Genomic DNA, 12,736 nt, shown 5'->3' with positions numbered 1-12,736 from the left:
CTCTCTCTCTCTCTCTCTCTCTCTGTCTGCTTCTTCCAGACCCAGATTCTCTCTCTCTCTCTGTCTGCTTCTTCCAGACCCAGATTCCACTGAAAGTGTGTGTCTGGATGGAAGTGGGCTAATCCCGAGGTTTGTGTCCCATGCTATTGGTTTGTGCGCAGGCGTGTGTCTGTCAGCTGTGTGTCCTGTATCCCCCTGCGTGGTCCGCAGTCGTTTTGTGAGCGTGTTGTCAGAGCAGAGGGGAAAGAGCACAGAAGTATTGGCCATCCCCGTTAGAGCGTGGGGTGGACAGAGGAAGTGACTCGCCTTTCCAGCTGTGAGCAAAAAAAAGGACGGGCTGGGGGGGGGGTTCATGCGAGGGGCTCGACTTCCAACGCAAGTTTTATGAAACAGCCTTCCGGGCAGGGGCGGCGGGTAATGTAGGCTAAAGAAGGTTAAGCCCTCCCTAACTGCCGGCTATTGGACGGACAGTGGTTTTTCAGCTCTCTGTCCGGCATCCGGCGCAACGTCTGGGCGCACGCCTATTTCTCCTCCTTTTGATGATAGTGAATAAAAATCGTGCGCGCTCGTAAATTCGCTCTCGGAGTGCTAGAGGGCGCTTTGTCACACTGCGTCTTATTGGCTACTGTGAAAGAAGTCTGCGTTTTGATTGGCTAATAGTGCGGGCGGGCACTCTGAAAGTACGTATTTATGATCGCGGTTACTTGCGACGTCAATATTGTTATTTTGATTGATGTACCTGTCCAATCACTGATCTTGTATTTCAATCAATCAATGTTCATTGGTTTAATGTGTAAACGCTCGCATTAATGCTCGCATTAATTTAATGGCTGTAAAAGTCAGTCAAAATGCCGAAACGAAAAACTGTACCCTGAGTAGTGTAAAGAGCATTCATTTATTACGGAAAGTGGCAAGGATGAATTTCATGTGTTTTGCAAGCTTTAACTAGCCGATGTTGGTGTGAGATGCAAAGGAAAGGGGGCTATTGAATGGCATGCTAAAAACCAGTGTCAAATATTGTCCTTCCCCATCCTCAGTCTATGCTTCGGGGCACTGCTCGCTCTCGCTGCTGCCCCCCCCCCCTTTGCCCCCATAACCCCTCTATGTCATCAAATTCCAGGCGAGAAGACAAAGCTTTGTATATAGAGGTGAAGTGTTTTGTCTCCTTGTTTGTTCACTGTCGGTTTTCTGACCTCATCTAAAAAACTTTTTTTTCTTCCTCCTCTGGCAAGCATACTCCCCTGCTCTCTCTTATTTTCACTCCTCCCCCAGCCCTTCTCCTTTGTCACCCTCCTTAACTCTCCCTCTCTCCCCCTTCCTTCTTCCTCCGTCCATATGGTTATGATCATCCCTCACATTCTGAGACGTTTTTTTTGTCCTCCAAAACAACACACCTCGCTCTGCTCCTCATCCTCCCTCTGCCTTCATTACGTTGGACGGGGTGTAGAACTGTCTGTGTGGGGAGCTGCTGTTCCGCCTCCCACTACTCAGCGAAATCTTTGCCACCACCAACCGCAGGCTCCACAACACACCACGCAGTAGTACACGAAACGGGCCCAGCCCCGTTTGACGGTGTCCCCTTGAACCTGGACTCGCGATCGACGCTTTTCAGTGCGTCTGTCAAGCTAGCTACTTTGGCGTCCCTAAACGGCGTGTACGCCGATTGAAAAAAAAAAACGAAGCCTCATTTTAAAGCGAATACCTAACAGCATAAACTGTAGACAAATTATGGTACCCTTTTCAAGGATAGTAAAAAAAAGAAAAAGAAAAGAAAAAAGAAAAAAAAGAAAAAAAACTCGGTGGACTCTCAGTGATTTGGAGTTACCGAATGATGAATTTGAGGTCATATGATTCTGGAACTGCAACAACGCACGCACGCACGCACACGCACGCACGCACGCACGCACACACACACACACACACACAGAGAGTATGCAAAAAGAATCAGGTGTGACAGGGGGGTTAGCCAGGAGATGGATTAGCGGTCCACTCACTGTAAAGTTAGAAGGGTCTCCACTTATCTCTTTGGGGGCAAAAGGGTTGTGAAGGGTTTTTTTTAAACACGTTTCAAAATTTGAATCGGACCTCTTGGCAGATGCCGAGGGTTCCATTAACATTCTCAAGTTTACACATGTCTGTCGGGTTATGGCTCAGTGTGTTTCCGACAGGCCCCAGCGTGACATTAGTGCTAGACTTCATTTCTCAAATTTAGGTTCCAGGCCAATAAAGACAAAGGTTACTTGATTTTTACATCCAGTATTGTTTTTTTGTGTTGTTTCACCTCCCTCTAGGAAAATGGATACTTTGCCATTTCATCACATTTTATCATCCTCAGGAAGAGCAATTTCTTGACTTTTTGACTCCAGTTTGTTCTTACACTCCCGTCCAATCACAACACTGCCCTGCTTATGCAAACAGCTCACTGGGCGGGATACGCACACATCAAGGCTTACCATATGTATTATATTGCTAGGAAACACTTGTGTCATATTTCCTTGTTGAGGCCTTACTTGACTGTGCATTATACTTTTTTTCATATTTGTCTTCTTTTTTTAAAAAAAAGACAATTTCTCAATCATTTTACTTTATTTCATTTGGAACCTTTTCTACTGAACACTCCATGTGGAAACAACGCTTTAGATGAGATACTCTGACAAGCTCTGCTCCATTTCTGGGAAACACACACCCACACACACACCCACACACACACACACACACACACACACACACACACACACACACACACACACACACACACACACATTTTCCATGCAAGCCCCACTCTGCTCTTGAGCCTAAATATCTGTGATATGCTTTCTATTAGTCAAACAAACAATGAGCTACGTCATGAGCAGGAAATGGATGATTACCAAGTCAGCTCTGATTGTGGTCCAGCAGAATGGTCCCCGTGGTTATGCAGGCTTCAACCAATTAACTGCAACCACGTGGAGGTTTCAGCCTTGCTAAAATATTCCAACTGATGGCAGCGTTGCAAGAAAAAGCTCTTCAGCGTTGAGCTGATAGATAACATGTACATGCCCAACGTGGTTCACATTTACAGAACGTTAAAGGCAATGGGCTGGACGAGGTTGGGGGTCAGGGCCGAGGGAATATATGTATAATGCTGTGTAAATAAATGCTTCAAATAAATGATACAACAGGCTAATTAGTATTCAGCACACTTCTTTTTTTTGTGGATTTTTTCCCCTTTTTCTCCCTAATTGTACCTGTCCAATTACACCACTCTTCCAAGCCACCCCAGTCGCTGTTCCACCCCTTCTGCCGAGCCAGGGAGGGCTGCAGACTACCACATGCCTCCTCTGATACATGTGGAGTCACCAGCAGCTTCTTTTCACCTGACAGTGAGGAGTTTTGCCAGTGGGACGTAGCACGCTATTCCCCCCAGTCCCCCCCCCGAACAGGCACCCTGACTGACCAGAGGAGGTCAAGAGGCACACACCCACATCCGGCTTCCCACCCGCAGACACAGCCAATTGTGTCTATAGGGATTCCCGACCAAGCCGGAGGTAACAAGGGGATTCAAACCGGAGATCCCCGTGCTGGCAGAATAAACTGCTACGCCACCCAGACGCCCAGCACACATTTTAGATATACATTTGAATGACTTCAAACAGTGTGCCATACATAATGCATGGGAAAACAGCATTTGGTTTACATTGAGAATGTTTCTTTCTCAGCGATACCAACTCAGTATGACAAATTATTGATTGACACCTGCTTTGTTAAGACAAAGCAATGCCATATTGTTATGATGCCTGAAGACCAGTCATTGGGGATAATATTTACAATCTATATAAAGTATGTGCCTACAGTGGCACAAGCTTATCTATAATGGGATTATGTAACTGCAATAAATTGACCTCCCAAAGTCAAAACTGGAATGATAAAACCAAAAAGTCGGTCAGTCAAGAGGAGCAGGCAAAAGTAGTTTTAATTTAGATTATTTTTCCAACTGGCCTTTTCCTGTACAGTATTAATCAGTGTAAAACAGTCACTAGTGATGAATCAGTGCATTTCTATCACAAGCCAAACCGATTCAGGCCGAACGAGACAAACAATTTTAATTCTTACTGCATAAAATTCAAAGTATGAACAACCTGTGATTCATTACGAGCATCGTATTGCTAACAGGCTGTTTTCTAGATTCACTGGCTTCAATCCCAGGACTGAATTGTGCTTCGTTAAGCCCATTAGAGGAGTGAATGTGAGTGTGAGGGGAAGGTAATTTGAGTTGCTCCTACAGCAGCTCAGAGTTCACTTGAGAAGTCGGCAATCAAATGGCAAAAGACACAAAGGCCTCCTCGCTAAGAGGCTTACTCGTAAGACGCAACAGACGCCGTACTCTGCAAACTCTCCAGCCACAGGGCAAAGTCAAAGAAAATATCGGTAACCATGACTTTAATTCTATATCTCTCCACCACAGGTCATTTAATGTACGTACTGTACATGAATGAATGCATTTGGGTGGGTAATTCGTCTCGCTTTAGCACAACATGGCAGTTATTCTATCTACAAGACAAACAGATGTCATGGCAGGTGGTACGCAGTGAAAAGTAAAGACCAAGGCAGCATTGCTTCCTTTTACCCCACACCAGATCATTGTTGTTGCCTCATGCTAGGTCGGTGAAGCATAAAGGAAGACTATCAGAATGACTGAGCAGACACACATAAAGGCACTAAATTTAGCATACTGTTGAATATCAGGCATATACTTTTGATTGTAGAGCTGAACTTAAGAGCAGACTGTGCAGCTGAGCAGAAGCCAGAGGTGAACTGTGACTGGACAGCAAATCATTAAGAAGGCCTAACAGAGAAAACCAGAGAACTAGAAGGGCAAAACACAACAAATGCAATTAAGCTCGAGTATAATATCACGATAATTATTAAGAATACTTACGAAAAATTTGTTTTTACATAAGACCCTCAGAGATGATCATGCATGACTGTCTTTTAATACACATAAGAAATGAAATAAAACCCCTGAAAAGCCTTCACACCATAATGTTTCAGTCCATGATAGATAGATAGATAGATAGATAGATAGATAGATAGATAGATAGATAGATAGATAGATAGATAGATAGATAGATAGATAGATAGATAGATAGATAGATAGATAGATAGATAGATAGATAGATAGATAGATAGATAGATAGATAGATAGATAGATAGATAGATAGATAGATAGATAGATAGATAGATAGATAGATAGATAGATAGATAGATAGATAGATAGATAGATAGATAGATAGATAGATAGATAGATAGATGGATGGATGGATGGATGGATGGATAGATAGATAGATGCTGACAGCATTGTCTCTACATGTCAATCCAACCCAAGCAGAAATGGTTTATTCAAATGTCTTATGATGCCCACCCCTATAGTTTCACAATCTAAACTAAGCACTGCTTGGTTACTGACAATGTCCAGTTAATAATGTGAAGCAAATTAAAAACCCTGCCAGATACCAATGCAACAAGGCTAAATCACCCCTGTACACTGTACATTTATTCAGGTACAGAAATCAGGATAGAGCCATTTTCACTGCGTCATCCTAAAGAACAGTCTAAGTAATGATCACTAAGATGATATCTATGGGTTTTTAACCATCAAAATAAACGTGGAGATGGAGATTATGCATGCATAGAACGGCATAAGAGTGTAGGTGAAAAGTATTAAATGAGTTTTCTTTGCCGGTATTTCCCAAGGTTGCACACAACTAATGATTCGGCAGTGTAATCCACAGAGGGGTTTCCCAGGCTGGGCAGCTTTAAGGAGATCCCAGCCCCTATCCCTATTTGACAGTGGAACAGAGGCCATGGCTGATATCAATCTAATTCATTATACTTGGCTGCAGAGGTGTCCAGATCCTCATTAGATCCACTAGGCAGACTTAACTGTGCTGTCATCGGGAAACAGGATTTTTTGAAGAGTTTGATTTCAGGCATGATGAGTTATCAGAGATTCGGCAAGAATGATATGAAATCCTATAAGAGATGTAAGCGTAGTGATGCTTGTCAAAATTAAAGTACAATGTCCATCCACAGGAAGATGTGTCCAGAGCGAAAGCACACTTGTTTTTCTTAGATGTCATTACATTTATATTAGCTTTGCTCATAATTCTTCACACAACATTCTTAGATTTATTCTTTTGCTTCAGTGTTACCTTCCATTAGCTTTGTAATACCCCCCCCCTTTTTGAACTACGTTTCACCAAAAAGATGGGTGTGCCATGATTAAGGCTGTTTAGCTGAAACTTGTTGGCATCTTTATGTTCAAATCATCAACAACCCGATCAATAAAGGCTTTCTTTTTTTTTACACCAGAACAATCACCTTTACGCTTAAATAGATTGTTAGATAGATTTGAATAGGCTTCTATTACAGAGGAATACATTGCCATTGACCAGGGCAGATCAGTAGAATATAATCTTGTAATCGCAAAGGGATAAATAACGATCCTTACTCTGCAGCCTTGTTGTGTAAATAGCAGCTAAGGTCAGTCAGCCGCTTGTATTTTTCTCAACCTGCCATGTAGACAGATTGTGCAAGGCTTGCTGGACAAGCCATCTGTCCCCCCTGGCAGCCTTAACAACTAAAACCCAGCTGATGCCTTTCTTCTCCCGTCTAAACCCTGGCTAGAGTAAAAGGAATTTCTTGGACGCTCCCTTATATAGTCCTCACTCACGACGAGAACCTTTTAACCCCAGAAATCACTTGGAAACATCTCATAACTGTCTCCCGGCTCGGGGCTCCAATGCTAAACGTGACTCCAGGCCAGGGATATACAAGATATTTTTGCAATCACTAGGCACCCAAATCTGTCCTTTCAGATGAGTATTTAAAAATGAAGATTCCTATCTGACACCTCAGAGAAAAACTATTTGGTGTCCATCATCCACAGAATGCGAGAGCATCGTGACCCCCCCCCCCCACACACACACACACACACACACACAAACATGCGTGGATGAGGCCACCTCTTGTTTTAAACAACACAGCTCACAACTCTTGGCTTGTTCCCTTGTAGTCACATACTCATGCTTATTTTTAAACATATTGTGTGCCAGAAAAAGCGGCGGACTAATGAATTAACAGGATTGCCTCTAGAACTAGTTTGTCTTTGACAGGCTGTGTAAGCTGAGGGGAGGGCTGCAAGGTTGAGAGGTCACAGTATAAAGGCCCGCTGGAGGCGGTGACCGCCATTCACAGACAGGCATTGCAGGGAGAAGAACCGCGAGGGATTACAGGGAAGACACCGCACCGCAGACTTATCCAGGGAGCTAAGGACAGTGTAAGAGACCCATTCTCATTATGATCTGATGCAAAAGGTGGGCTAGACAAATGGACAGGTGAAATTTTTAGATCTAATGAGTACCCAGGTGAGCTGAGTCAACTTTTTTTGATTTTCTTACCTGGATTATTAAGCATGCATAGAGACCGCTAATGAGACTGTTTCTGACATTGAGCAAAGTTGTTATTCAAGAAATGTGTTCCTTAAAAAAATAATTGCTAAGCCACGAGTTAAGGTAAAGATAAGATAAGGTTCAGATAAGTTGTGCACCTGGCACAATGTAATGATATTTATCGATTGTATCGATATTATTTGTAATGATATTGCATGTCATAATCAACAAATGGATATGATACTTCTTCATCCGCCAAGTTTTGATATTTTATGCCCTTGTTTTTTGTTTTTTCCCCCCTTGTAGTCACATACTCATTCATGCTTATTTTTAAATATACTGTGGGCCAGAAAAAGCGGCGGACTAATGAATTAACAAGATTGCCTCTAAAACTAGCCCGTCTTTGACAGGCTATGTAAGCTTTTTTGTGTGAGTGTGTGTGTGTGTAATTTTGTTTTGTCTTGTTTGCAGACACGCTCAACAAACTTGCCACAGAAATGTCAAAGTGAGTATTGATTGTTTTTTGTTTTTTTTCATGTACATTCAAAGATATTTAGTGGAAATTGCAAAGGGTAAAAACTTTGCCATTTCCACTCATTTAGCCGAGCCAAATATGTAAATCCAGGATGTCAGTTGCGTGTTATTTGTTATGGAGCTCATAAAAAGACTTTTTTTTCTTTTTTTATTTGGATACAACCGAATTTAAATCGGATCAGGGCCGGTTTAAGGATCAAATCACAAATGCTTCCCCAAACACACACACAACACAACAGCTCAGCAGCTAGTGTCATGACCTCGCAATCTGCCATCTCAACTGAGACATGGACAATCTCTGTCCATCCTGCAGCACCTCAGACATAAAGGATGCAGATAAATCCTTATCAGGATGGATCATGCCGGCTTGATCGCAAAAGAGTAGCTCAGTAGCACAGACGGAAAAGATTTTAAAAGGATTTACAGATAACTAGAAAAAAAATACAAATGCCAAGAACAATTACTTGTTTGTTTACAGAGGCATTCCCAGCAAAGGGTTTAGTCAGCATCTCATGTTTAATGTCTGAATAGTAGCAAATGTGCCATATTTGTAAACTTTTGTACACTGAGGCAAACTCATTTGTCATCCTATAATTCAAGCTGATAATGGACAGCCAGTGTAGGAAATATAAAACATCACAGCCTAAATCACTCAAAGAATAGGAGATGATAGTGATTTACATTCACCTACGAGAGTCACTGCAATGTGTGAGACCACTGAAGACAGCTGTTAGGCAACATTATGGAAGAAATGTCCGGACTCGGGGTCTAGTATGTGGATTTATCCCAGTATGTTTAGCGGAAGCTGGATTGATGAGATGATAATCTGACTCTTTGACCCTTACTTTCCCTGTCTTTTAAGGATTTTCCGGAAGACCAGTGGCAATGGTGGTGTAAGTGGCCAGTCTAACATAAGAACTTATAGCTATTTCTCCGAATCAGCAAAAAATGCCATTTTGGCCTAGGAGCAATGTTTTCTTCTCTTTCTTTGCTTTTCTCTCCTACCACAGATTGCCTTGTACTTGGGAAAGAGAGACTACGTGGACAATGTGGATTCAGTGGAAGTAGTTGGTCAGTAGCTATACATTTTAACATGTATGTATATATTTGTGTAATTGTGTGTGTGTGTGTGTGTGTGTGTGTGTGTGCGCACGCGCGCGTGCGTGTACATGTACATGCATGCATGTGTGTGTGTGTTTAAGTTTAGAATACATTTGTATGTATATTTGCTGTCTAAGTGATTTTATCTCTCTTCTCAACTGCAGAGGGGGTCCTTAAAGTTGACCCTTCTGGTCTGAAGGGCAGAAAAGGTGCCTATTATTCATTCATTGTCCATTTTAGAAAGCAAATCTTGCAACTTAAAACTAAACTTGCATTCACCTCACCTGGCACATGGGCTAATGATGTGTGTGTGTCACCATGCCTGTTGCCTTCACAGTGTTTGTGTACCTCGCTTGTGCCTTCCGCTATGGCAGTGAAGACTTGGATGTGATTGGTTTGTCCTTCAGGAGGGACATTTGGGTAAAGCGCATCCAAATCTATCCACCTCAAGGGGAAAACCCACCCAAAACACCAATGCAGGATGCCCTAATGAAGAAAGTTGGAGAGCAAGGATATCCCTTTGCCTTCCAGGTTAGCGGATAGCTATCTCAGGTGTATTTACATATTAAGCAACTCATTCCTCCATTACAATGACCTGTTAAACCAAATCATACATCATTCCCTCATGCAACCTATAATTTTGCAATTATTACATATTCTTTTTATGAGTGTGACTCTATTTTCACTTACTTATTTGTCTCAGATGCCAGCAAATATCCCATGCTCAGTGTCTCTGCAGCCTGGGCCAGGGGATTCTGGAAAGGTACATTTACACTCCTCTTCCCTGGCTCCGTTCACTCATTCTCGCTCGTGATTTATAAACATTTGATGTATAAGAGATTTCTTTTTCTTGCACCTTCACAGGCTTGTGGCGTTGACTTTGAAATCAAAGGATATATTGCCAATGAGCGGGACAACCCAGATGAGATCATTCACAAGAAGTATGCATGCTCCCAGCTAAACCATGCTGTCCCTCCTGGTTGCATTATGTATTATCTGGCATGCTACAGCACATCCTGTATGCAGGAGTGGGTGCAAATAGTCCCGTCTGCTCATGTTCCATTCTGCTTACAGGGACACTTGTCGTCTGATCATTCGTAAAATACAATATGCACCTCCTAAAACCAATCCTGGACCCAAGACTGAAATCAGCAAGCAATTTATGATGACTGACAAGCCAGTTAACCTGGAGGCCTCCCTTGAGAAAGAGGTATGGTAGGATCCAAAATGCATTTCTTTGCATAACTGGAACTTATATCATCCGGTGCGATTATTAGAGTTGCCAAGTTTCTGCTGATTTATGACGCATGTATTTATTTTCCTCCCAAGCTTTATTACCATGGAGATCCGATCACTGTGAAAGTAAAAGTCAATAATGAGACTTCGAAGGTTGTGAAGAAAATCCGAATTGTTGGTAAGTAGCAATAAAAGGGTTACATTTCAATTTAATTCACAGTAAAATGTGTACTTGTGTCTAGAGGGAGAGAGATAATAAATAAGTGTGTGTGTGGGAGAGGGGACAACAGAAAGTTGAAATGTTATGGCAACTAGTGTGTGTGTGTGTGTGTGTGTGTGTGTGTGTGTGTGTGTGTGTGTGTGTGTGTGTGTGTGTGTGTGTGTGTGTGTGTGTGTGTGTGTGTGTGTGTGTTCTCAGGAAGCATGCGTTCTAGCTCATAACGATCATGTTTCTTTTCTGATTAGTTGAGCAGACAACAAGTGTGGTGCTTTACTCATCTGACAGCTACACCAAGCCTGTCTGCACCGAGGAGTTTGGGTAAGGCTTTCAACCTGACAGTCAAAATCTCCTGAATTTATTTGATTTAGAAATTTTTTTATTTTTTTATTCAAGAGTAGGGAAAACATTTTCAATAATTCTGTCAGTATGGCTGTGGCTGAACTAAATAAACTCTAACAATGGCCACTAGACAGAACCTTTGAGTACCTAGCCTTGCTTGACATAGTAGCATCACCATTTTTCTTTAGCTGCAAGCCATAACATCTCTTTTCAATGTCACACCTAGGGAGACAATAAATGCCAATTCAACATTCGAGAAGTCGTTCCAAGTAACTCCCCGGCTGGCCAACAACAAAGAGAAGCGTGGCCTTGCGGTGGATGGAAGGCTAAAATATGAAGACACCAACCTGGCATCCACTACCTTGTAAGCCATTCTTAAACCTGAAAGGCTTAGACTGAGCCAAGGATGAGGTACTCATCCTCTTATTCTTTGAGTGCTGGTGATGTAAGCCTGTGTTGTATCATCCACTTACCATGGCTTAAAAACCAACTCAAACTGTAAAAGGCAAACTATTCTTGTCTGCTAACAGGAGTCAAGTCGGGGATAAGGAGATGCAGGGAATCATTGTCTCCTACAAACTGAAGGTCAACTTGATAGTGTCTAGCGGAGGGTGAGGCCAACTTCCATAGATATCAGTTTTGCAACAATTTTCATACACTCCCATGTTGAACAATTGTTGACTAAGGGTGCTGCTTTTGTTTTTGTTTTTGTTTTTTACCTCTCTCGAACCACAGCCTACTGGGTGGCCTAACATCAAGGTAAGAAGGAAGAACAGATTGAATGCATGCATGGCCATCTGTCAGTATGTTGTTGAATAGGAATAAAAATAGTACGTCTTTCAGTATATCTGTAAGTGGTATATTCATAAGAATGTATCTTTGATTTTTAGTGATGTGACTGCAGAGCTTCCGCTGTCGCTGATGTCTCCCAAGCCTGCAGGTAAGTGTGTGGTATATTATACAGAATCTTCTCCACATTTGACACAAACAAAAAAGATTGCTTTGAATCTTCTTCAAGGATACTTATTCACAAATAATTTGTAATCTCTCTCTCTCTCTCTCTCTCTCTCTCTCGCACCATTTGATGTGTCATGTCATTGCTATATATTGAGCAGAAGTGTAAGTATAACCCATATGGTAATAGGAATCCCCTATCCTAAAATAAAAACTATATCCTCTCTGTATCAATGTAAATGTAGTATAGATGTTCTGTATGCATGTGTGTGAATGTGACACACCTCTGATGCTTTTCCCCTGTATGATTTGTACATGTCATGACCTGCAGAAAATTGGAATGAAAGCCTCTTTAGTTCAGGTGAGGTCAGCTCCAATATAATATCTTTTGTACTGTCCACTTCTTCAAGGGCCACGGGCATGTCCTGTATACATGAAACATGGATAAAATCATTTCAAATCATGTCTTAGAAGCGTTAACATATATGCTGTTACAAAAAAAGCATTATTAAAGTATATTTATTTAAAGATGTTTAAAGACTAGCATCTACATGGGAAAAAAACCTTTAATAAGGTCAAGTCAAGTCAATGTCAAATTGCAAATTAGCCTCGAGGGGCTTTACAGCAATCCAACATCCTGTCCTTAGACCCTTGCTTCAGAAAGGTGTGATAAAACTGTAGTAGTAAGTGACATGTGCCTCTTTAAGAAGTGCATTGTTTTTTTTTAATGCAAAAGTAGCCGCTGTGGAAGTTATTCTTGATACACGCCCACTGCATTACTGTCACAATGATCTACTACCACCAACCCGAAGGGACTCTTTGGAAAAGCCTGCAGCAGCATTGCAGGATGTAGGCGGATTGAGAAGCTTGTATAAAGACTGCTACTGCCTTTGTCCTAGATATGCAAGCGTATTATGCTGCA

At 42.0% G+C, this 12,736-nt stretch overlaps 1 protein-coding gene across 1 annotated transcript; it reads left to right on the top strand.

The window, feature by feature from the left end:
• Positions 1 to 8,824: 8,824 nt before the first annotated feature.
• On the top strand, positions 8,825 to 12,064 carry arr3b (arrestin 3b, retinal (X-arrestin); the record flags this gene model as incomplete). The annotated part of the gene is made up of 14 exons (XM_056277310.1): positions 8,825 to 8,857; positions 8,975 to 9,035; positions 9,230 to 9,274; positions 9,403 to 9,596; positions 9,769 to 9,828; positions 9,930 to 10,006; positions 10,140 to 10,275; positions 10,395 to 10,479; positions 10,767 to 10,839; positions 11,087 to 11,224; positions 11,391 to 11,471; positions 11,596 to 11,619; positions 11,751 to 11,800; positions 12,060 to 12,064. Coding segments are annotated over 14 exons (1,062 nt in total), but the record flags the coding sequence as incomplete, so codon positions are not given.
• Positions 12,065 to 12,736: the final 672 nt, after the last annotated feature.

This window comes from Lampris incognitus, chromosome 1, assembly GCF_029633865.1.
Source record: "Lampris incognitus isolate fLamInc1 chromosome 1, fLamInc1.hap2, whole genome shotgun sequence".
Taxonomy (NCBI): domain Eukaryota; kingdom Metazoa; phylum Chordata; class Actinopteri; order Lampriformes; family Lampridae; genus Lampris; species Lampris incognitus.
The sequence above is the reverse complement of the archived record's forward strand: the minus strand, read 5'-3'. Positions and strand labels throughout refer to the sequence as shown.